At 34.4% G+C, this 27,072-nt stretch overlaps 1 protein-coding gene across 4 annotated transcripts in view; it reads left to right on the top strand.

The window, feature by feature from the left end:
• Positions 1-26,926, top strand: part of LOC120417307 (synaptotagmin 1-like) — a 31,900-nt gene extending 4,974 nt beyond the window's left edge. For 2 of the 4 annotated variants that reach the window (XM_039579262.2, XM_039579272.2), the window contains exons 3-9: positions 7,519-7,802; positions 8,183-8,281; positions 8,349-8,543; positions 9,112-9,288; positions 17,979-18,096; positions 18,299-18,432; positions 23,893-26,926. In XM_039579262.2, coding sequence (XP_039435196.1) covers positions 7,519-7,802; positions 8,183-8,281; positions 8,349-8,543; positions 9,112-9,288; positions 17,979-18,096; positions 18,299-18,432; positions 23,893-24,084 — 1,199 coding nt within the window. In that variant the 3' untranslated portion in view covers positions 24,085-26,926. The remainder of the gene's footprint in view (positions 1-7,518; positions 7,803-8,182; positions 8,282-8,348; positions 8,544-9,111; positions 9,289-17,978; positions 18,097-18,298; positions 18,433-23,892) is intronic. The other 2 variants (XM_039579279.2, XM_039579287.2) reach the window with 2 other exon arrangements.
• Positions 26,927-27,072: the final 146 nt, after the last annotated feature.

The raw sequence follows: 27,072 nt of genomic DNA on the forward strand, positions 1-27,072 counted from the left end.
AAAACCAATTTCAAAAAAAGTAGAGATTGATTATCTGCACTTCTTTCAATCGCCCTTAACGGTACACATCAACCAAAGCTTTTGCACCCAGATTCCTGTTGCAGACATTTTAGTATCTTCAATATTACGGGAACTATCGATATAATTTTTTATTCATCCCCAAAATAACTGTCTTCGTAGTTATTTACAACAAAGTTTGACTATTTTTACAATCAGATTCTTGCAGGATTGGGTCCGTAAGTTTGACAATTTTGGAATAAGAAGACAACAACTTCCTTGGTTGCTGTGCACCCTTAACTTAAAACAAATGAAATATTGTTTATTCAATTCAATTCAATTTGTTTTTATGAGTAAATAATCAATTCACAATTTCGTAATTCTTATAACCTAATAGAGTTTTGGAGAACCTTTCAACTATGATTTGTACTATATTTTTCATTTTGATGTAATTGGATATACTAAAAATGGATTTGCCAAGAGAAGGAAAAATTATTTAAAAAAAACCTTCGTGAAATATTGTTTAAATTTGGAGAAAAACGAAAATTAGTGCCGGAGGTCACGATGGCGCTTCCGGCTTTTTGAAAACTCACCTGAGTTTTGCCCTTTTGACGTTTTGTATGTTCGACCTTTTGTCCACTTTGGACCTTTTGACCATTCGACCTTTTGACATTTAACCTTTTGTCATACATTCGCTTCAAAAATACTTTTTTTATGTTTCTCATGGTTTCCATAGTATTTTTTAGAAGCGTAGCTATGAATACAGTTTTACAACTTTTTGTTTTTATTTGATGGATTTGCCATGATTTATCTCCCATATCTGAGTACCAGGGGAAAAAAAGTTTAATTGAGTCATCATTTTGCATCGTTTTGTTAACTGATAAATTGAAACATAACATATATCAAATCGACCGTGCATTTTTTTAACCGCAGAGATGATTCTTTGAATTGGGTTGAGCTTGAGCATGAATGGTTAAATGTGTATACAATTTTCTAAAAAGGGTCCACATGGTTCATGGATGGTCTCTATGCTTAAGTACTTTAAATCGTCTGTTTGCATGTTAAAATATTCTTAACCAATTTTAAAAATATAATATTCGTTCCAAAGACTCTGAGGCTCTCATTTCAAACAAATGACCACAATACATTTTGTCAGATTGGTTTTGGTTTAAACCCAGCATGCAGATTTTCAGATTTGTTCATCATTTCGTTTCAAAACTAATAAAAAATACTCCATAGTTCCTTTCATTCGGTAACAATGAAAAACTTTGTCAGCTGGACAGAAAATGATTGACGTGTTTGCTTGCAGAAAATTCCAATTTATCCTTTTCCCTTGTCACACACACACACCAAACCGCAAACAACATTGAAAATTGAAGTCCGTCCGTTGTGAAAAGGTAAACACCTGATCACGGACGGTTCGCCACTTTCCCTTCAGGACACCACCAGAGAAAATTTCCACTGCAATTTTCGCATCAAATAAAAGCACCCTTTCCTGGCGAAAATGCTGTTGCCGACCAGCAACGCAACTGGCAAAAGGACGATAGTCACGGACTCAATTTCCACCCTCACACAAAATCACTTAAAGTTGTGGGTGGTTGTGGGTGGGTGGATGGGCTGGAGGGTACTTAAAAATACCACCATGGCAATGGGCGGCACCGTTGCTGGTTAGTGCGAGAGATTGCGTAGGCGGCTCGAGTTCAGACAGCACCGTCCAGATGGCACAAAAAAGCGAAAGTTTTTCCTTCGGGGCGGATCTCTGCTGAAGAGGGTGTCCCTTTTTTTGCTGCCTTTGAGATGCATCCGGAGATTTCTGATTATGACATCAGCACAAAAAAAACACGCCGACTGGATAAGAGTAAATTGAAATTGGGTGCGGAAAAAGATTACAGCTTTTCAATGATGATAAAACACCAGTAAGGAAATCCACGGGAAAATCGCACTTAAATTCTGAAAAAGTAATTGAAAAGTAAACTGTTGTTACTGCTGCGTAGAAAGAGCGTAACATATTTCCACGAATGTCAACTCAAACAGATCGCATCGCAGTCGCAATGAATTGCACCGCCGAAGATTAATCAATCTGTCCTGAAAGCGGACCCGATTGGATTGTGCCCCTCGGATATATTTGCTCTGACGTACACCGCACTGGGTGCAGAGCATGGAATATGCTGCTTCGTTCAGGAAACAGTACTTATTCCTGATAAACGACCATTATCGATTTCTTCCGCCAAGAGCAAAGGCAGAAAAACATCCAGCAGAATGACGCCGAACGTCGAACGACGCTGTCTGCCGTTTTATGGCAAAGTGGAGTAGACGCCACTTTGGTCGTTTCGTGCATCGAAAAAAAAATAGTAAGAATGTATTCTTCATCAGGATGGCATTTACGTCACTTTCCAGCTTGAACCAAACCAGTCCGCGTCCTTTTTCTGGAGCCGGACGGCTGGCCGCTGGTGCTGCTGCTGCTGCTGCCGGCAGGACTGGCCAGCAGGGCAACGAAGAGGGTATAATTTCTCAAGATTATTGGAAATTGTGCTGCACATGCCTTCGGGAAAGTGGTCGTGGGGTTGATTTTCCCTCGGCGGGGTCTTATATTGTCATTTTTCTTTGTGGCATTACAAGGCATATGGAAAAGAGAGAATCAAATAATCACTTCATTACGTGCATTTTTTGTTGAATTCTGGGGCGAAGGAGATGGTTGCAAGATTGAAAATATTCAACGTGAACTTGATTTTGGTTGTAGTGTATGGTATCATGATTTTAGTATACCAAGTTTTTTTTTCTTTTGTAGTATAGGAAAATTGTTTATTCTTTGAAAATAAAAGTGTACCCGAGGGAAAAAGCGTTTGGGTAGAGGATTCATAAGACTCCAGGAAATTTAATTAAAAAATGATTGAAATTTAAGATATTTTTTTGAAAAAAATGTTGTAAAACGCAGATGAACAAATAATCAAAGTTTCATCAAAGTTTTCATCATAAAATAATTTATTTTGTTAAAGATAAAAGGGTTTTAACAATATGCTCTGAAATGCAGCGCCCCTAAATTTTCAATTTTCAACCACTAGAGAAACCAGCCACCGATATCAAATAAACAAAGAATACATTGGAAACCTTACTCAAAATCAGAGATGATACTTGAAGTAATTTTAAAAAGTTCAATAAAAAGAAATTTATTTATTTTTTGCGAAAAATGCGAATGCACAATTAAGGAGAAGCCAGAAATAATTATCGAGGATGTTCTGTATTAAATTCAATGAAATGATAATCTGAACAAAAATGAATCAGCAAAGGGCCAGTTAGGGTGGTCCAAATCCGGGCTTTCTCGGGGTTACCCCCTGAAATCAAAGATTGACCCATCACTAGGCTAAATTCCAAATTTGAGCTCATTCTGACCCCTCCCTCTAATCGCTTGATGTTTGTATGGGCAAAAACGTCAAAATGTATGGAGAAAAGGATCTGTTTCAGTTTTTTTACCTGTGGAGGGCGCGTCTAATCTTTATCAATCATTATCAATCCTCAGATGTAGAACCTTCATTCAATTTTGAACAACTTTCCTGAAGACACACTTATTTTTAGGAATTTTTGCTAAAAAGTTTTTAGCTTCTGAAAATGACCATTTTTGCGCGGCCGGGTCAAAGGGGCTACGAAGAAACAATAATTTTTAAATTTAGGTGCGTGCTCGCTTGCCTGACTGCCTGTCTGGCATTGCTCCTGTTACGTTGTCCCTTTGAGCCAGCCGCACAGATATGGTCATTTTTAGAAGCTAATAACTTTCAGCGAAAAATCCTAAAAATATGGTGTCTTCGGAAAAGTTGTTTTGAATTTATAGAAGATCTTAAATCTGAGAACTGATTATGATTGGACGACTATTGCGTCCTTAACAGATAAAAAATTGAAACAGCTGCGTTTTTCCATGTATTTTGACGATTTTTCCCATACAAACTTCAAGCGATCAGAGGGAGGGGTTCCCATGGTCAGAATGAGCTCGAATTTGGAATTTAGATGGCTCAATCTTTGTTTCCAGGGGGTAGCCTCTAGAAAGCCCGGATTTGGACCACCCTAGTGCCAGTTATACCCATCTTGGATTACCTATACAGCAGTTACATAAGAAAGTCAACAATAAAATTTAATTGGATCGATGTGGCTAAACATTGGACTAGAGTAGAGCGTCCAATTTCCCGTCCCGGAAAAAAAATCCCGGGAATTCCCAGAACAATTTTTTTTTCGTTTCCCGGAAAATTTGTAAATTTTCCGGGAATTCCCGAAATTTAAGCGGAAGTATACATTTTCCTAGCTTCTTAGCACATTTCTTTTTAATTTACAAAAAATAATAATCAAAAAACTCAAAATTTCTTTTATTCAATTCAATTTACTGTTCTTATAACTTATCAGTTCATCTGAAAACTTCATATCAATCTATATTTTAGATAATATTAGTTAAGCTTTCACAACTGGGATCTTGAAATTAACTATTCAAATTCAGGGTACTTTTTTAAACGAAAATTGTTGTTATATCATCTGAAAATAAGGTACCTCTTTTTACCAAGATTAAAATGAAGTTTTTCCACGATTATGTTTACCATGGCAAAATTGGATGAAAATTGAAAAAAATATCATTTGATGTCTCAAAGAGGGCTGTGCAAGAAGAATTTGTTTAATTTGTTTAAAAGTGCGTAAGCGTAAGCGGTTTTAATATGAAATAGCGTCTAAACTTCTTTTATTGCTTTGATAATTCTTTTAGCCGAAGTCATTTAATAAGTTGAATCATTAAAAAACTACTTAATATTATATAGAAGGTGTCCAAAAAATATTTCAAAATCTAGCTCCAAATATTTGAAAACTTTGAGTTGCGATTCCATAAAAAATATATTTCAAGTGAAAAGGCAGTTTTGTAGGTGAATTCAATGCTTATCTATTTATTCATGAGCTCAAACAAGTAAGATTTGTTATGGAAAAAAGATTTGGCAACAAATCCATATTTTCTTCATGATTTTTTTTTATTTCAACGTCGTCTCAATATTATTCTTTATCATGTTCCCTCAAACTGTTCACAGAGCCATAATTAATAGCAATTTTATGGTTTTGAGCATGGTTTCATTATACTCGCTGTCCAAACACAATGATTAGATAAATAATAATGCACAAAAAATATTAATGATTATTTATAGTGTGTTGTATGAATTGCAAGACAGCCTATAAATTAAGAATATTTATATATTTTCTTGAATTTTTTTATCTACAATCGGTTAACGCATTTATTGCCCTCGCACTAATTTTGATCATTTATGTTGCTATTTTATACAATTTTGTTGAAGAATATTAATCAGAACCAAAATCAGAAAATTCTTCAATAAATTTAAAATTTCTCGGGATTTCCCGGGAAATTTGTTAAAAATTTCCCGTTTTTCGGGAAGTCTGTAACCCCGGGAAATTGGACGCTCTAGAGAGGTTCTTTGGCCCAAATAATAGGACCTGCGTTATTTAGACCATTAGCGTGATCCGATACATTGCAATTTTCGTCGATTTTGCAAAAAAAAAAACAATTTTAACCGATTTTAGCTCTCTTGAACTTGGCATGAAGGAGTTTAGTTGGACTTTCAAGGAAAAATGGTTTCTAATTTCAAAAATCTAGCCTCGGTTAAACTCGTTGGATAACTGTAGGCTCGTACTGAAAAAATCCTCTTTTTGCAACTTGTTGCATAAACTACTATTATAGCATATATACAAGTACTAAAAAGTTCATCTTTTCAGCACTTATCGATACAGGTGATGAAATTCTCCATTGCACGTGGGAATGTTTTTTTTTCAGGAATTTTGCAAGATAATTTATGTATACCCTAAAAGAGCACTCAGCTTGCAAAATCTAAACTTAGAAATATGTACCCTCCCTGTAATGGCTTATGAATTGATCTCAGTTGAAAGGTTCTCCAAATCTCTAAATTGCAAATGTAGCATCCTAGGGCAGAACTGTTAAACTGTAATAAACACCTATTGAAAAAATAATAATAATGTATGTATATATTGAGAGTATCAGCATAAATCTTATCTAATCTAATCTAAAATAATCAAATCTAATCTAACCCTCGCAATCAATCATTCAAGGGCATTAAAATTAATTTTGGGTAGATTTACGCCTTGCATCTTTTTACGATTATTGCCAATTGCAATGCATTAAAAAATCACAAACGTTAAAGCGGCCAAGCCTACCGCGTAAAGCAAACCGCTGAGATGATTCGTTGAATTGGATTGGGTTAGAGCACGAATGTTCAAACAACAATACATTTCTGAATTTACAGAGGAGGAAGAAACTTGAGAGATTTATCTACTAGCTAGCAAAGGGGCTATCCATAAACCACGTGAACACTTTTTTTTAATTTTCAGATATTTTTTTGCGTTTGTTATGAATGTTGTGATACTCTTTGCGTATACATTTTGAGAATCATACTTGAAATTTTAAATTATTTTTGTATGACTTACTGACGTGCAAATTGTTAAATTACATAGCCTCTCATATTTGATGTCAAGTTTCATGATCTGAAATCTTTAAAAAGGTGAAACATCGAAACAACAACACAACACAACATATCAATTCAAAGACGTAGCAAATATCAAAGTTATGTTTACATAAACAAAAATCTCACTATTTAACAATAAAATTGTTTGAAGAATTAAATTCAAACTTTTTTTATTTGACATAAATTATGTGGGGAAATATTTAACCCATTTTAAAAATGTGTTATTTAGTCATAGGAAAGGCCCTTAAAAAGTTGTGACCATTAAAACAAAACAAAATTTTTATCTTATGAAATCGGCACCTTGATAAAGAACTTTGAGGACAAAGTTTTGTTAAAAATCGGAGAATAAAAATAAACAAAGCTCAAATGAACTTTAAACCAATGTTTAGTAGATAAAAGATTGCTGAAATTTTCTGAAAATTTACAAAGTATTCGATTGCTCCTTAAAATTAAGTTCTAGACTAATTAAATTCTTAAATGACTAAAAAATAATACCTAGAAGCTTCACATTAGAAATGAGAACATAGAAGAATTTTAACAACAACGCAAACAGTCGTTACCACTGGCTCCTTAGACCATCAACCTTCCCAAAAACTGTCCAACTCCAAGTGAAACTTACTTAAGAACACCGCAGAGAATTTCCCTTTATCCTCTTTAAAATTTCCGTCTTCTAAATTTCAAATTTGTATACCCTGGTGTGTGGTGGAGATGGGAGCTGCCGGCAATGGACGGCGGTCAAGGTGTTGAGACTCTGGTTTAGGTGGAATTAGTTTTACTCCCAATTATCAACTCCTATGCAATTTGGACTTAAATAATCACCATTTTGCATAAATCACCGTATCCAAGCAAAGCGGATTTCATAAAAATTACAAAGTATTAGGAATTAGTTATTTAAAAACACCAACATTTTAGAAAACTTCATTGATTTTTATATTCTTCAACACTGCGATAGCTGAAAGCTATGATATTTTTTTCGAGTTCTAATCCGTACCATTTTCCCCTTTTGCAGAAGAAAATGACGAGTACTCGAGTACCGCGGCGCCAACGAAGGGCGAGGCGGAAAAGATCAGCGAGAAGGCGGCGGAAATCACCGAGGCCCTGGCACACGAAATGGGCATCCCGACGTGGGGCCTCGTGTCCATCATCATCGTCGTCTGCCTGATCATCCTCGGCATCTGCGGCTTCTGCATCCGCCGGTGCTTCCGCAAGAGACGCTCCAAAGACGGCAAGAAGGGCATGAAAGGAGTCGACCTAAAATCGGTACAATTATTAGGTTCAGCATACAAAGAAAAGGTATTCAGTAGAATCTCATTCATTAAATCTGTGTCAGTGTACAGGTGCATTGTAATATGTGCGTTCACTAAAACTAACCAAATACCAACTGCCAAAGCCTGCAAAAAAAATGTCTGCAAACCAAAACCAAAAAAAAAAACTGTTGTATTTGTTGTAAAACCCTCTTTTAAAGCTGAACCAATCTAGATGCTACATATTTATTATATATACTACTATTAGAGTACTGTTCTTTTTCGATGTTTAGTAGATGTCCCACCTGTTCCATCGCTGAGCGGGAGATCTCAGCAGGGCAAGCCAAGCTACATTTTCCTATTTTCTTGCTTCTACTCCTTGCACCAAATCACCACATCAAACCAACTACACACCCATAAAACTCCTAGGTTCAACCCGACATGGAAGAACTGACCGAGAATGCCGAGGAGAACGACGAGGGGGAGAGCAAGCAGAGCGAGCAGAAGCTGGGCAAAGTCCAGTACAAGGTATTGCGCGAGATCGCCGTGGGATTTGTGTGATGTTCTGATTTGTTTTTGTTTTTTTTCTTTTTAGCTTGAATACGACTTCAACGCGAACGCCTTGACCGTGACCGTGATCCAGGCGGAGGAGCTGCCCGCCCTGGACATGGGAGGCACTTCCGATCCGTACGTCAAAGTCTACCTGCTGCCGGATAAGAAGAAAAAGTTCGAAACCAAAGTCCACAGGAAAACCCTCAATCCGGTATTTAACGAATCGTTCACATTCAAGGTGAGTCCAGCTTTTTTCCGGAACCTTTTTCGGTGTCTTTGTCGTTTTGTCCTCTATCTCTCTGTTTCTACGTCGCGTTTTCTTATGGGTTTCCCCGTTTTCTGATCACCTTCTTCCATACAAAACTTTGATCACGGTTTTTCGCGCGACCGGAAAAGGGTCGAAATCGGCGATGGCTTTCGACCCTTTCCCGTTTTGATGCACTCTTTTTAGTTTCCACACGAGATCCTTCATTTTTCGAGCATTTTCCATGATATTCCAGCATTCAGACTTTATAAAACCTTTACGAACTACTCTTTCCGTCAGGTACACTTTAACAGAGCAGCTCTCTCAGATATTCTTACAGAGAAAAAAAGAAAAAGTCTAACAGTTCTGAATTACCCCCCTTCAAATCTCTAGGCCATAGAACAAATACACTCCGTCTGTCTATTATGTGTGTGGTAAACTAACTGCTGTGTGTATACTAACTATATGTGTGTTAAGTCTGTCCCGTTGATTCAAGGATCAAGCTAATCATAACTTTTTTGGCTTTATTTTCTCTCTCTCTCGATACTCTCCACGAACGCAGAGCCTTCCATATGCCGACGCAATGAACAAAACGCTGGTGTTTGCCATCTTCGACTTTGATCGATTCTCGAAGCACGACCAGATCGGCGAGGTCAAAGTGCCCCTCTGCCAGATCGATTTGGCCCAAACCATCGAGGAGTGGCGAGAACTGCAGAGCGTCGAGGGCGAAGGCGGTCAGGTACGTCATCGGTTTCGATTCCGGGTCAGGCTCGTCTACCCGATTATTTTTGACTTTTTTTTCTTTTTTATTTTGTGTTCCTACCGGGTTGTACCCCCGGGACTACTCTGAAGAACTTGCACCACCACACACAATACCACCAACCAACAGTTTAGAAGAACATTAAAAAAAAAATCAGTGCTTTTGAACGGTTCACCCCTTCAGAAATGTTTCGAACATTACACACAGTCTTACGATTTTCCACCCCTTCTACGAAGATTTGTGATGAAGAACTAAACAACTAAACCGACGTTTGAAGCAAGTGATCAAAGACACTGAGACACAACTCTCTCTCTCTCTTACTTGAGCAGAAAGGCTAGACTTTGTCGCGAAATCGCCCCACAGGAAAGCAGACAACAAATGCTTTCGACTTGGCGCATTTAACTATCGTTAAAGAGATCGATTCCAGTAACGTACACCCAGTTCAAATCCTATTCATTTTTATAATCTATTCGACTATAAATCGCGATAATTTTCCATGGTATTATATATGATTATAGGCTATGATACTAGACTCGAGGAGATTTGTTACTTTTCTTTCCTTTCTATATCTTATTACATTTCATACTTCATATATTTGCTTACATGTTAGTATATTTTCCTTTCTATTTGACGTGGAAGTATAAACTATAATTTTATTTTCCAACAATAAATAAGTCTCTAATATTCTCATTCATAATAACTTTACTCTCTTTAGTTGATGGTCTTCAACGAACGGCTTTAAACTGTTTTCAATTACTTTCGTTTCTATCCAATATATATCACTGTTTCTGTTGATTGGAAGTAATCTCTAATTACCGAATGTATGAAGACTTGTATTTATAACGCAACAAAAGTCATAGGATTGATTAGTTTTCCAAAAAAAAAACTTGCTATCTATCTCTTCCAGCATCCTCAAATCATTGCATGGGGTCACTTTTTGCTACCAGAAGAGAGGGACACAATACTGTTCCACCAGAATAAGTTTCGCAAAAAAAACATAAAACTCAAAATTGTGTGGAACAGTATGAACCCACTTGCTCCACCACCGCCGCCGCCACCCAAGTCACGCGCGCCTCTGCAATGATTTGAAGATGCGCCCACAAAGCCAAAACATAAGAAAAAAAAAACATCTCTCGATCTTCATTACCGAATATTGCAAAAAAAAAAAACAATAATTCAAAAGTAACATTTAGTTCTTTCTTTGTGGTCCGACATTACTTTGTTTTCCAAAACTAATTTAATTGACGTAAGTTATTTTTTTCTTTTTCCTCAAATTTTTCTCTGCTGTGCTTACGCCTGTGAATGGTTGTGTCTTCATCAAAAAAAAAATATATCTAAAAAATATTTTATATGCATGTAACTGCTTCAAAACCAAACTATAAAAATCGATTAAACCATTACACGTAAGTATCGTTTTTCATAAGGAAAAAAAATATTTTAAAGTCTACATTACCCAAGTTAAAGTGCCGCTGTATATTGTTTGACTGTATTGGCTTTTTTGTATAGCTTTAATGTAATTTTTTTCGTAAAACTGTATTTACTGCAAATAACTATAAACCGATTGCTGTGGATTGTCTACTAATCAAGATTAAAAAAAAAACGATTGCGTTTTGTTTTCCGGATTTTTTTTTTTCGTTTTTGGTTAAACCTTTTTCAAGCCCTTTTATTTTGTCAAACAACAACGAAAAACAAAATATTCAAAACATAGGCAAGCAAGCAAGCAAAAAAAAAGAAACGTCAAAATATTTGCACACACCCAACAGAAGTAAGCGGACCCCCCCCTCCACATCACACTAGTTTGCGCTAAAAAGAAGGTTCTGAGGTGATAAGATTCTTAAGGCGAAGGTTAGCTTCTTACTACTACAATATACTTTCCTTTTTACTCTTTCCGTTAAACTGCAATTTACATTTTCTTACTATTTTTAAATACTACTTTAACTAACAGTAAACAATTTCAGACATTTCATGCGTTTGAATTTTCCACTATCTTTTTACCAACTTATCTTGAATTCATTTAGACATTGGAAAGTTGCAACTAGTAATATTTTTTCTCAGTACCGTAAACCGGGGTGACTTTGATAGGATTTCAATTTGATTTTGGAATATTTTCCAACAGGTAAGGCATTTCTCAAGATTATTATTTTTAAAATATGTACTGGGGTAGACCACACAAAGTTCATGCACTATTTTGGAAAAAAAAGTTTTTTCAATAGTGTTTAGAAAAATAGCTACGTTAAAAATTCTTAGTTTTAATTCCGGGGTGACTTTGATAGTCATAGTTTTTCTTGTTAAAATCATATTTAAGATGTTCAAACTTTATTTGTACGTTAAATGTACCATAACTAAAGTAGCTGATATAGCTTGTAAGAAAAAAAAATCAATGTTTATGTTGAGTTAACTAAGTTTATAAGCTTTTTAACAAAATACATATACATTTTAGGTAAAATTGTTAAAAAGTCGGAATTTTGCATGAAATTTGTTATAACTAGTTTTGTTTATAAAATTATCGATTTATATTGCATTTTATATTGAATTCGAAGCACGAATCACAAGTTTTCACATTTTACATGAAATTTGTTCAACTGAAAATGCGTATAAATTTGGAGATTTTTTTAAACTGTGTTTCAAAAACACATATTATTTATTATTTACAAACTTATTTAATCTTCTCCTAGTGGAAAATTGTCCAAAGCATCCGAAAATGCAATCCGTTTTCCGATTAAAAATCATGATCATTGAGAAAATTATGACACTTTGAAAAATTTAAAATAATTACTTCCATCAATATTTTCTTAACTATAGTTAACTAACTTTATAAACCTTTCAAAAATTTATGAAAAGTTCTTCTTGAGTTTCTTTGAACACTTCTCTACCACGGTCAGTATGTTTCTGAACCATTCCTTACGTATTTTAATTGTACTCTTCATTTTGCGGAAAAATCGCAAACCTATCAAAGTCACCCCGGCTATCAAAGTCACCCCGTTTTACGGTATTTCTTATTATTACCAAAAACATTCAAAATCCATTTCCGTTACCGGCTGTTTTTCGTCTTGTCTGAGAAACACCGAACGTATTGGCAGTTTATCACGGTTACATTTTCCAAAAGCTTCATAGTAGTACAGTTGATTTTTGTTGGTAGTTTTGTTAAACTTTACAACTCACGATCGCGTGCCGCAGAGGTTTTTTCTTTCAACTTGGTTACGTATTTGTTTTGTTGACAAGCAAAAAGCAACATCAGTTGAATATTATTTCACTACAATCGGATCAGATATTTTTTTTAATTTCGGTATCTTATCGGTTCCTTCTGTGAACTGCATAAAACACATTAGAAAAATCACAACTACACACACACAACAAAGCTTTACAACACACTTTTCACCAGCTTTTAGCAGGTTACAGTAAATTTACACAAAAACACAATCGAAACTTTTTTTGAATTTTACGTTGGTCAGTAGTCGTAGAAGCAAAATTACACACTTCACATATTTTTGCAAATCAACAGCTGAAAATTATTTGATTATTATTTGTTCCATAATTTGGCTTTCGTTATCGAGCCAATTATATTAAAATTAAGTTTTTTTCAAGCTTTTGTAACATGAATCGGTTGTATACATACATGCGAAACAAAAATATCGGCTTTTTTATTGTTGTATTCAGTTTACAAATTACAACAAATTGACAACACAATTTCAAAATTATTTCTTATTTTCACACAATTGTACCAAAATCACCCAAATTACCTCCGAGTTGTTTTATGTTTTTATTGTACAAAAAGTATTGCACATTGTTTGTGTTCAGTTGATAACGAAGCTAGACATATTTATATATTTACGTATCCACATAGTGTAGATAGTACTGTGAAAATGCTTTTTTCTCTCCACGAAACGCTTTTTCTCCCTTTTTCTTAACCTAGAGTTTGACCAGAGTTGGTAGTTCTTTTTGTCCATTCCACCAAACCAATTCCGTAGAACTGTAGTCAAAGTAATGTACCAAAAGTATCTCTTGAGAAATTATATCAACAACAAAAAATCTACATCTAGCACCATCTTGTACATATGAACCTTTTTTCCTTTCGTTTTTCGTTTTCCTTGTAAATTTCTCAACTCTCGATCGTTCTACATCCATCCGAAGATAGAAAAAGTGGCCCCCCGATTTTCAACTGCAAAAAATTATACCTAAGAACAAACGTTTGAGCTAAACAGAAAACAAAACATTTGTGTTGTATGAACCAACTGTGTGCCAAGTTTACAAACTAATTTGGTCCAAGAATTGTGTCACCGTAGCAAACTTGGTTGAAAACCCTTTCCCTCCTGGAGAATCTCTAGCTGTGTACGTTTTGAACGTTGTTTTATGATTATGACTTGAGTTTAGCTTCCGCATATTTGACCAAAAAAAACAACTTACAAAAAAATACAATCCGTACATATTCCACATACCTTATGTATCGTAAGACATATTATACATATTATAATCCGTAGTTGTTTTACTTAGAGATGTGTTCTTTTTGATTGGGACGAGTGGTTATATACGTTGAACCTTGAAGTTATTTTCTGTTGATTCCCTTTGACGAAAAAAATGCCTCAACAGCTGCATGTTGCATTAGTTTTGTGCCAGAAATATTCGAGCAAATGTAAATGCAGCAAGCACCCTTTCCGAGATTGAGCAAGAAGGGACTTTTTCCGGAGAAATTTTCCACCCTGCCATACAGGGTGGTTGAGTGATCCTCCCCCCCCCCAAGATGTGTAATGTGGACCCATATATCTATCGAAAAACCATAGCCTAATACACACCCCACCAAATAGTAGCGCTAATAATCCTCCCAAGAACAAAAAAAAAACAAGCAAGCTCCTCAGTTTTAGAAGTTACTCCTTATTATTTGCTAACATTAGATGAATGTAGAGTTTATCCACGTGTACAATACTAGCATATTGTTTGATTAGCAAATTTTGTAAAATGCTATGTGTTTGTGATTTACTAAACTAAAAGCATAACCAGAACAAACCAAAAAAAAACGAACAGTCCATGAGCGATTCTCGCGAATGAGTTGGAGTTGGAGAGCGCGGACGAAACTGCGAAATCGTTGAAAGATGTTGACGATTGTGACAATTTTATGAGAAAAAAGTTAACATAAATTACAACAAAAAAAACACAACACAAATATATTTTTGCTTTTTTTTTTCTTTCGAGATTTTTTCGAAAATCTTAGAAATTTTGCGATGGTCAAACAATTGTTTAATCCAGGTTTTGAAAACACTCCCAGCAAAACTAAATTTGAATTCAAATTTTTACTCGAGATAAGTTACTTAACTGTGCTATCTCAAAAGAATTTTTACATAACTAAGTTGTGCATGAATCTGCTGAAGAATATATTTTACTTAAGAGAAAGTGAAGAAGATACTAAACTAAAATTATAAAATAAAAAATAAAATCAGGCCAAATTATACTAAATCGAAATCAGATATTATAAAAATTAGACTTTACAATCAAAAAATTATTCAATCTTTAAAAAATATCACCCTTAAATTTTTTCTTGTAAAAAATATTTATTGCCAAAAATCTCATTAAAACATTTCTGTGTTCGTTATTAAAATACCATTCATACACGGAAAAAATCATTTTTTCCAAAATCGTGAATTTTCCAAAATCGCGAAAATCGTGAACAAATTCACGTTTATAGTGCACATGCACCATACTCCTAATAAATTTCTTCGTGATTTTCAAATTCAAGAGCACAATCCAGGATATCTGGATTTTTTGTGTAGTCGGTTTTATTTTATTTATAACTACAGCCAACACTTATCGTTTATCTAAATTTCCATTTTTGAAAGGTCTTCAAAGAAACTTAGAATTCATATTTTGGTATTAAAAACGCCACCGATCTCAAATGAGTAAAACTTGACGAGTTGAATGCCGGTTACATTACCAAATAAATAATCTAAATATTCAACAACATTTGAAATAATTTAGGGATAAAAAAACCTATTTTTGTTTCGATAATCCGTAATAATTTTTTTGTTATAACTTCGGATAATCAAATTGAGACTTCATCAAAAATTGAAATTATTCGAAAAGGCATTTCATAATTAAAAAAAACACTTTTCTTTAATTCTTTTTTTCTTTAATTGAGTGAAACTTGAAAATTGTAAATCTTCTTGAATCAAATTTCATTCAAATTTAAAGTGAACATAAAAACAGTGAAATATTCTCTCAGACTCAAATATTGTTTGCAAAGAAGATTATTTTAAACCTATATGTAAATTTGAACAAATTTTATTGCAAAGAAGTGATTTTTTTCTAAAATTTCAACGCATTGAAAAGATCGCAATTTGAAAAATTGTTCTAATAATAGTATCATACCTGTTTTTTAACAGAGATTTCATGAAACCATATAAAAATTATTCAAAATGATTAACCTATTGATTTTTAAAATATTTTTTCTGTTTTACTTTTTTAACAACAGTGCCGTCGTTTTAGCGAAATGATCGCCTAATTTTCTTTCAAAATTATTATTTTTGATCAGTTTGGATTTCCATTTTTGACATTGTAAATAAATATTGATGTTTTTATAATATTGTATAAAATATTACCATTTAACATTTATGGAATATATTTTACACAATAAAAAAAACTTGATGATTTTCAATTAAAAAAAGCGCATAATTTTTTTTATTGAAAAAAAACGTAATATTCAAAAAACAAATAAAATTTAAATGTCTCAAAAATGTTCTCTATATTTTAAGCTTAATAATAAATTGCCCAAATCATCAATATGCTAAAATCGTACAAACATTCACAAAAAAAATCAAATGAAAAAAGGAACTCGCAAAGGAGAGAAAGGGTTCACAAATACACACACAAATGTCGCAACCAAAGCTGCCACCAAACTGTCTCTTAGGTATAACTTTACGGTAAAGAAAAACAAATCTACAATCTTTAATTTAAAAAAAATACATTTTAGATACTTTTTTCCGAGATTCATAAAACATTCATGCGTTTCTCATCCTTTGTTTGAAGACGTTGTTTGATTTTAGACCATCGTTTTTATAAAGATTTTATTTGAGCTGGGTGTTTTCCTGAAACAAAATTTTCAAAGTCGAATAGCTTACGTATTGTGACTGCTTGTGGAAAGCAATAACTACAACAACTACCACATTTCTCCACCATCACCGTCGGTTTGAAGCACTGAAAAAAAACCGAAGCAAAACTTGTTAGTTTTCACCACCGCGTTTAACGTGGCAGCTTCGACAATGCCAACAAGAAATATAAGTACCTTATACAACTCGGACAGTTTGGTATGATCAAGTTTGAAAGTTTACTTAAATGTCTTTTGAAAAAAAAAATACCTCGACGACCAACAAAACCAACTTTTTTTTGCTGTGAGAATTTTTGAATTTTCGTATTTTAAACTTTGTTGTGTAACTGACCGATTGTTTGTGGACAAACAAGTTTGTACCACTTTCCAAGTTGATTGATTTTCAAAACGTAAAATCAATCGATTTTTTAGTTAACTTTAGACACTTGGATTGCGTTGCTGTGTCCCAGAGGCGAATCGAGCAAAGAAACCTCTTTCGTTACAGTTTTAACCGTTGTTTGTGTCACACTTATATAAACCTTCCCCCCGCCCTGCCCCCCCAATAAAAACAACTAGTACCGTCGTTGTTTAGTATAGTTGACAGAGTTTTGTTGTTACCAATAGTTGAATGCAAAACCAAATAACTAAGCGAATAAATCGAAACCAACCCAAACAAAAAAACGTGTTACTGACAAGTGAAACGCTGTAAAAATATGCTAGCAAATAATTTGGCAAAGTACACACACACTGAACACACAAAAACACACAAACATACACGTATCAATTGGCAACTAAACAGTAGTGATCATAACTTAGAAGCGAAATATGACGAGAAATGAACTTCACACGAGCAGTTTACCAAATTAAAGTGCTTCGATTTTGTTTCTCTACAATCAGCCAGTCAATGTGAGGTTTTGGATTATTTTTGATAAATTTAAAAAGTGTGCTTGAACATTTTTCACATTAAAATTCAAACAGATTTGGTGAAACGCATGACAATCATTACACTGAATTTCAAAATAAACTATCTTGTGCTAACTCGAGGTACAATTTTAGAATAAACGCAACACATTCTACTTCTTCTTCTATTCTTATTTTCCTCCCAAAACTCACAAACTTTACATGACTGCAGTGAAGATCGCAAGCAATGCGCAGAAATTCAAACGAAACAAACTCCAACCTCTTTTTCGCTGATCGTTTCATTAAATATAAAAAAATCAACAACTGTAAATGCTATCTTTTAGAAGCACGTAGTGATATTTAAAAAAAAACAGACAAACAAACAAAACAACTATGTAAACCTATATACATATATTGTATTTTCGCTGCTGGTTTTAGAGAATCAAAAAAGCATGAAATCCTGAAGATGTCTTTTTTGGTTTTATTATATTTTTATATATATTTAACTGTGCTGCTAGACCGATATATATTTATTTAAAAATAAATACCTTACTAGCTTTTCGCCCAAAGCTGCCCACACCCTCGCACACGAGAGTTCGAAAGTGCCGAAAGCGTTTTACAATTTTTGTGTGTGTTTTTTCTCCTCTTTTTTCCTCTCTTCCCTTGAAAAATCCCTCGAAAATCCCCCCCTCAACAGGACAACAAGCTGGGAGATATCTGCTTCTCGCTGCGTTACGTACCCACTGCAGGTAAATTAACCGTCGTGATCCTGGAGGCGAAGAACCTGAAGAAGATGGACGTCGGTGGATTGTCAGGTAATGATACCGTTCCCGGGAAAAGAAAATCTTGCACCAACTCACTTCACTCTGACGCAACAAGTGCTGTGAAAACGCGATACTCTCTTTAGAACTAATACTCTAGCACAGGCGCGTCCATAAACTACGCCCCACGCGTTGTGATGACAGCTGGTTACCCGTACTAATTCAAAGTTCTTCTTTTTTTTTTCTTCAATTATAGATCCCTACGTTAAAATTGCTCTGATGCAGAATGGAAAGCGTTTGAAAAAGAAAAAGACTAGTATCAAAAAATGTACACTAAACCCCTACTACAATGAGTCGTTCTCATTCGAAGTTCCTTTCGAACAAATACAAGTATGCGAGAATGTATTATACTATCATATAAAAATTCTGTGTTGTGTTGCATTTTTCTATACATACTGTACTGTATATATTATATATTGAGCGTTTTCTCCTGCATAGAAGTTTTATAACTGTAAATGTATAAATCCAAGTACTAACGTTTGAGATGATGTACTAAATACCGAATCATGTGTAATGTTTCGAGCAAAACATAAAAACACGCCACACTTGATTTGTCCCGCAACGGTCCGGTGGCCACCAGTTTGCCACCGGACCGGGACGACGCCCTCAAACATTATCAAACAAGACTTAAACAAAACCAGTTAAATGAAAAGCATGCTTCCTACTGTCAAAGACTGCGATCAACTGTTTTTAAAAAATGATCGAATCCCACCAAAAAAATACTCCCCCCACCACCTTTTGCAAGCTTCAATAACGTTCGTTGTGCTGGCGTTGATTTTGCCGGCGACGGCCGAGCAATCACAGATTGATTAAACTTCTTCATTTCGACATACATACATACATACATCAGCCACCAAAGACAAGTAGGTGAAACATATCAACATTCTGGCAAGGCGGGCGCCGTTATTGATCAAATTGACATCATCTCATCGGAAAATCCCCCAAAACGTCCCTCGTTTCATCCGTTTGTCTGTGGTGTTTCATTTTTAATTTTTCGTTTGTAGTTCGTATCGTAGCATTGATTAGCCATGTAGTTCATGTTTGTTGCATATATTTTTTTACGTTGAGTTTTACGCGAGGGGCATCACAACCACCCAAGAGCAGTGGAGGCGTCGCTCGATACAGCCTGCTGTGTTGATGTTGACGCCTGTCGTCCGGAAGTTTGTCGTCTTGCCGTTGTTTTGGTGTTACTCCCGATAATCCATGAGTTGTACTGTGAATGCTTTGTCGTCCAGAGCGCGGCAAAAAAGCGCGTTACAATATCGGAGCGAAATCGGTTCCAGCACAACCGTCCTCGTGTATTGTAGTTTTGTGTCTATCTGTATATAACCTGTTCCGAGAACATTGCAACTTATGAAATATGTGTGTGTTTATTAGAGACAATCAATGTATCTCTACACTTCTACGAATCTTTCAAATTTCTTCCTCCTCTTTGAGAACCCGCCACAAAGGCCCAATAACCTTTCAAACAAAAAATCGAACCAAACTTCACAAAACAAAATACCCACAGCCCAGTCATCTGTCAAAGATGAAACCGTAAAAGACACTTCAAGCATCAACCCCCCTGGAAGCAGACAGTAACAACCCCAGATTCCTTCCCTCCCCCCACCCCCTCCAAAGAAGCGTGACATTTTTTCGACACTTCTTTTCTCTAGTTCAAACCAAGCAACAACAGTTCAAAGTTCAAAAGCAAACCAACATCAACAACAAAACTTCACACCAAATACCAATACCGCCCAAAAACCCAGGAGAACAGTCGTGTGGACACAGAAGCGTGAGCACATTCCAATCCTTTGGCAAATATGAAAATATGATGCGCAACCAACTAAGTATCGTTAAATATATCTACATATATATTCTTTATTTTTCTTTTTGTTACAAGAAAAACGTCTCAATCATATTTTTTCCCTCTCTTTTTATCCACCACAAACGATAAACCGTAAAAATCGAACAAGACGAGCAAGCTTCACTGCTCCGAGAGCATCGTTACAGGACGTTACAGTGTTATTACATCCCCACTGCAAAAGCAAAACCAAAAAAAAAAGTTGTACCATTTTGCCTCATTTTGTTTCCAAATACTTCCTCCTTTCATATTATAAGATACCATATATTTGTCTCTCTAGCCAGTGTAACGTATTGTGTTACTTCCTCGTTCCTAATTTTTGTTGCTTCGTCATTTGCTACCTCTCACGACACTTCCCTTCAGTTTTCCAACAAAAAAAAAATCTAATTGTTCCATCCTTTAAAACGAACATCTTGTTGTGGTATCTCTCCTTGCCATTGTTGTGAAGCGAATGCAACTCTCTCTCTCACTCTCTACGACGCAAAGCAATATTTGAATATTTCGTCATTTGGAATGGAAACATCTACCAACATCATTTACTCGCAGATTACATGCAGAGGCATTTGACCGAAAAAAACACAGTTTTGATCGAGTATCAATACATTTCCGTTTACAAGTATTTCTAGAAAAAAATAATACTAGATACAAAAAAAAAAACACAGAACCAACAACGCCAGAATCCAATCCAAATTTACACCACTCAAATGAGGTTGCCCGCAAATGTCTGCATGAATACAATTTTCCACCAAAAAAAGAACACACAAAGTTTTGAGAAAAAACAAGTTGATGCAAACATTTTCAACATTCACTCCAAAAAATAAATAAATAATCATAACTCCTCACGAAAGGTAACCCCTAACTAACTCTCTCAAACTATCTCTCTATCATCCTTCTATCCTACTACTACTTCTACTACTATCCCAACTCTCTCCTGAAACGATTATTTTGACTAGTTCGGTGGAAGATTTTCTCGGCGCGAAACCCCACGGAATGCATGCCTTAGTTGTGATGTAGTTACTGTTTGGCCCCTTCCCCAGTAAAAAAAAGCCGAATCGATGTTCGTTTAACAAAAAAAAGTGTGTTTACATAGCATGTGAAAGTTTGATGTACTGTTTAGGTGAAGAGTTTGAACGAAATTTTAATTGTACGTTACACAAAACACGATGTATTGAAACTTTTCAAAACATCCAATTGATAGTTTTTGAAACCTTTGAATGAAACTATAATCCAAAATGATCAATCTTAGAATTCTAACTAGCATAGTTTGCTTCCCTGCTAATTCAGAAACCTATAAGAATAGATTTTATTCTATATTGATGCGTGGCATACTATGATCGAATCATTAACTAAAAAAAAGCATCATTACTGATTGAAGTTTTTCTCAACCAGCTTTTTAAATCGACCCTCTTTTTGGTTATACATAGAATTTATTTTTATTTCGATTGAATGACAAGCATTCTTCAGTATAGATTTTAAATATTTTCATATGGAAATGCTTCCCTATAAAAAAACTAAACTTTAAAAATGTATAAGAATATCCCTTATGTGTTCAAAACTTTAAAATCATTGGATCATTGGAAAGATCTATAAAAAAAATCTTTCAAAAAAATGGTAAAATCGTGGGCTTTTTCCAAACAAAGCCATTTTTAACCACTTTTGATGTTATTTTTAATGTCCTAATAAAAGTAGCAGTTAATTTAGAGTTTTTTTTTTACTATCGCTTAATCGACTGAAATTTATTGAATTTATTTTATAAAATTAATTGTATTTGAATTAATTTTTAGTTGTAAGGATCTCCAAAAACATTTTTTCTTAGTTCTAGGTTATATTCAACAAAATTTAAAGGAAAAGCAGATTCGGTTAAGGATTTTTTCAAAAAATATTTCTGAATTCATTATTGGTTCCATAGGGCCATAATTGTATTGAAAATAACTTTCCAACATTTTATTAAAAATTTCAGCTTAAAGACCAAAATTTATAAAAAAAGGTGGCAAATTGGTCAAATTATAACATAATCGACATCTACCATAGACACCGTGGCTGGAGCAAAATATTATAAATCGAGAAACCCCATCGGAGATTTATACGTAGAAAGTCGTGTTTTATTGGCATAAATCTGAATCTTTATAAATAACAATATTCTTAAGGTAAAATCGCGTTTTTTTGTTCAAATAGGCTTAGCTTTTATAGGTAGATAATTCTTTCAATTTATTTTTATTTTATAACAGATATGCTGATTTTGTAATTTCATAAGATTTGTAATTTTAACAAATCCATATTTATGCGGTTGCTGACATCCATGGTCACTCGAAGTTTTTATATAAAATAATGTTTTCAAAATGATTCTTTTGTCAATTAAAAGCCGATTAACAAATTTTGAAAATAGTTTAAAAGGCAAGATTTGTCTGTACAGATCAGTAAAAACCAATATTTTGAAAATGTCGATCCACGTTTAAAGTCAGGTCAGTTAAAAATCAAAAACCTAAAAAAATAAAAAAAGCGATTTTGACCGATTGACTCTTCCTAAATTCATAAATAGATTTTATTTGTATTTTTTAACTGGCCCGAAATTCTCTAAAACCAAAACGGACATTATCGATTTGGTGAATTCGGTAAAGTTGTAGGTATGAAGACTATTTAAAAAAAAGACAAGCGAAAAAATAAATTTGTGCCGATTTGCAAACTAGCCAAACTTGGTTTTTTTTTCAATATTTATATGTTTTAGGGCACAAAAACTGGCAACTTTGGAGCTAAAACTGTTGCCCTAAATTATGCTTTATTTTTGTATAAATAGAATCTAAAAAAAATCAAAGTAAAATCGAATTTGCATTCGAAAAGTACTTTACAGAAAATTTTAACTTTCAATTAAAAATTAATTCTATCAAAAAAATGCAATTTTCGATTTTTTTAATAGCGCTTTTTACAAAATATGTTTGATTGTATTGTTCTGAGAAATTTATTATCAGACAATTTACTTAAAATTTCTTCTAAAAAAACAAACAGAAAAATTAATGTTTTGAAAGACTCACCCAAATAGCCAATATGTTTGCGGTATATTATTAATGTTAAAAATTGAAACGGTAGTGATATTTTGTGACCTTTTCGAAAAAAAATATTTTGAAAATTTTGGAATCAAAACTAACATTTTAAAAAGTCCAAAAATTCAACACAATTTTTTTTAATAATTTTTTTATGTATTAAAAAAAATTAATGTGGTTACAAAATCTCTCATTCAAACAAAATTTGCTGATTTATTCTAAGTATTAATTTGACATGGATAATTAAATTCATGATGAAATGGCATTTTATGAGCACATCATGAAGTTTGCTGTCTTGTTGATTGGCATTTTCTCAAAAAGCCGAAAACATTTTTTTAAACTGAAAGCTAGGGCTGTTAGTTAGTTTTGCATTCAGATATTCTATTTTTTTTAAATAAAATAGTCAGATAACCCCTTTTATTTTTTTTCACCTGCCAGGGTTGTTACATAATTTATTTCTAGGATCGACCTCAACGCAATAGAAAGCGATCATTGAAACAAAAGTTAGATAACTTTTAAAAACAGCATAGATGTAAGCAAACAATTCATTCCACTCACTCTCACATTAGACGAGAGCGTGTTGATCTGCTTGTATACATCCTTCGAAAAATTACAGAGTTATTTTTGCATGCATATTTAGAGATATTCAAGAAAATCTTCCACCGAAACAAACAGAAAAACAAAACAGAAAACGTAGTGTAGTTCCTTGTCCCTTGAAACGTAACTTAAAGTGCTATCATTGTTGGCAATTATGTATGGAAAACAATACTAACCATTAACGCTCAATGTTTTCAGTCGTCCACAGCGGAGAGAAATCCGACATTTACTAATCACGTTTTTTTTTTTCTTTTCAACTCAACTGTCTTTTATTCTAAACTCAAAAAAAAACGAAAAAAAACCCCTTCCCAGAAAGTGAACCTGGTCGTCACCGTGGTGGACTACGATCGCATCGGCACGTCGGAACCCATCGGTAAGGCCGTCCTGGGCTACAACGCAACCGGCACCGAGCTGCGCCACTGGTCCGACATGCTGGCCTCGCCGAGGCGTCCGATCGCACAATGGCACACGCTGAAGGATCCCGAGGATGACAAGAAGGATTAAGCAGCAGCAGCAGCAGGACACACGAGAGGCTAGCGATTGAGGAATCATTGGAGGGAAGGTGAAAAATAGCAAAACAATGAACAAGAGGCTTTTCGAGGTTGAAAACCTGTAAATCAGTTCGGAAGTAACGAAGTTGAATCAGGTTTATGTAAAATATAAAAAAAAAGAAAAAAACAAAAAATGTTAATATTTGTTTCGTTCATTCTTGAGAGTATGTTGAAATAGTAGATACATCGATGTCGGAATCAATCGGTTGAAAGTCAGTGCAGCAAGCGAATCATAAAAGACAAAAAAAACCCGCATAATTGGCTCGAAAAAGCATGATTGTTTTTCACTTTTTTCTCGAATTGTTAATCAGAAATTCAAAATTTAGATCCAGAAACTGAATGTTCCAAACAAAAAAAAAATACAAATCGTGGTTGAATTTTTCAAACTAGCTCAGTTTTCTTATGCGTAGCATACACAAACACATACATAAGATTATGAAAAATATAATACATACAAAAAAATGGAACAAAACTGCGCTGAATCGAAAAGATTGAAAACACACATACTTTAAAGAGCGCGTATTGTGCATCTTTTCTAGAGTTCTAGTGTATCTCATAAACAAGGCAAAATAAACAAAACAAAACAAATAGGTGTTGCGCGCAGCGTGCAAAAGTGAGAAAAAACAACAAGAGTCCACACAAAACTACTATTTTAGCATCGACATCTAGAGGATTTTAATTTTTCCGTTCATTAAATGCCTGGTGAGACTCTGTGTGCAAAACTCACACACACTTACACAAACCCAAAAAAATGGTAAACAACAAAAAACAAATCAATAGATAGTTCTGAAATGCGCGGATTACGGATTGCATCGGTCGATCTACGGAGAAAAAAAAATCGTAAAGAATAGCAGCAACAAACACTATAATGGCCCCCCCAAAAATCGATGTTGTAGGAAAGAAGCACAATAATAGCCTAAATCATGCTAGCAAAACAAAACAAAAACAAAGCCACACCGACACTGTGAGTAGGTTAACCAAAGAAGAAGAAGAAAAAAATGAATGAAACAAATCTGAAGTAACGAAGAAGTAATAAATGAATGTTAGAGTCTTTTTAAGTAGGCAAGAGATCGGCTTGGGTTTCGGAACGATCAGAGCGCATTACTGTAGGGTATTATTCGATTCCTTTTGTGTTACCAAAAGGAGCTACAACATCCAGGTGTGATCTGCAAGTAAATGTAAAGAAAGGCCAAGCACATATATTGAGGTAAAACAAAAATATACGAAAGTCTTGACTGTTTGCATGCTGCGTTCCAAAAAAAACTAAAATTTGTGTACACTTTTACTTTCGATTCCGGACAATATTGAACGTATTAAGAGATCAAATTTTGCATCATTTGATATGTTTCAACTTTCGGTTAGCATTTGCGTTGAAACTTTGATTCAATCAATCGGATGAAATCTGCTTCCTAAGCGACCAAAATGAGCATTAAAAAACAGAGCTTTGACTAATTGAACATCTCACCGAACGACAACAAGATAAGGCTAGAACATCAGGCATTTGGCTGCTCATCATTCCACGTAGGACAAACATTCACAGCCACAGGAACAAAAAGAAGAATGAAAAAAAGAAAACATTGTTATTTGAATTATTTTGTTTCCGTCGGAAGTAAACTAGGTTCACAAATTCCATAGATTACTGAAAATCAGTTTGAAGACATATTATTATGAAAACTGTACTTCTTGTTGAAACAAAAATATAAAAAGTTATAAAAAAAAGCTATTTACCGTTAAATAAGATGATCTATCTATTGAATTATATATACATATTATAAAAGTTGATCAAATTTGAATACGAATATTCCCATAAAATACAGTATTTGTACACTCAGCTATATCAGTTCAAAAATTCTAATAACATAGTCCGATACACTCTGTATAAAAAAAACTTTCAACAGAACAAACAAAAAACAAACCAACCCTTGTAACTATAGTCGAGTTCCAGCAGAAGAAGTTGTTTAACAGAATCAACCGGTGTTCGATCAGCTCCAATTGAAGATTTTTGCACAAACAAGCATCTATTTGAAGCTGATCCAACACCCGGATGACTTTACGTCCTAAACAAATTCTTTCCCTTAACCAAAAAAAAAAGAAGAAGAAAAAAACAAACGAAAAGACGCAAGTATAAAAGCGAATTACTAGTGATCTACTTAATATCATATTTGCTAGAACTAGTATTTCTAGTAACTTCACTGTTAAGACTTAACATTTCAATGTAAACATGTTCTGCAACGCTAAAAACAAAAAAAAAAAGTTCTTTATTTCTCTGTGTTTTTGCTATCTCTATCTCAAAGCCCCGTAACACATCTCGTTCAATCCTCCCCCACTTTTTTGGTATGTGTTGAACTAAATGTTTCCCTGTCATAAGTTCGAGCTTCATGTTTTTGCGCACGTTTGTACCATGCTTGAACAAAAGTTCCTGAATTCGGCTGCTCAAAGAGCACAAAAAGATTCTCATGGCCAACCTCGATGGCACGCTGTACAGTTGACGCTAACAACTTGTTCAAACATGAGGGCATAAAAAAATCGTGGCGCAAAATTCGACCAAAATCAATGTATCTTCTCAAACACACCAACACACACACACACAGCTGAACGTCCTCTCCCCCGCCCCGTGTTGCCTCCTCTAAATTTTTGAAAAAAAAACGAAAAAAACACGCTCAAATGCAGGTTGGTTAATGCAAGCTGATTCGAAATTGATCGTTTTCATGTGTAAATAACCGAACGTAAGAAATCGAAATGAAGTTGTTTTATCCTTCCAAATGCGAAATTTAAAAAAGACGAACAAAAACAAACCAAGACACCCAAAAAAAAAGGTAAAGGGAAGCTAGGCAATAAATAGAGAAATGAAACTTTCTTGTTATAATCCAGTGCACACTTCGTAGAGGAAAAAAACTAGTTCAAACTGCACCACTCTAGTGAAAACAAGGATATGAAAAAA

Source organism: Culex pipiens, unplaced genomic scaffold (genome assembly GCF_016801865.2).
Source record: "Culex pipiens pallens isolate TS unplaced genomic scaffold, TS_CPP_V2 Cpp_Un0001, whole genome shotgun sequence".
Classification (NCBI taxonomy): domain Eukaryota; kingdom Metazoa; phylum Arthropoda; class Insecta; order Diptera; family Culicidae; genus Culex; species Culex pipiens.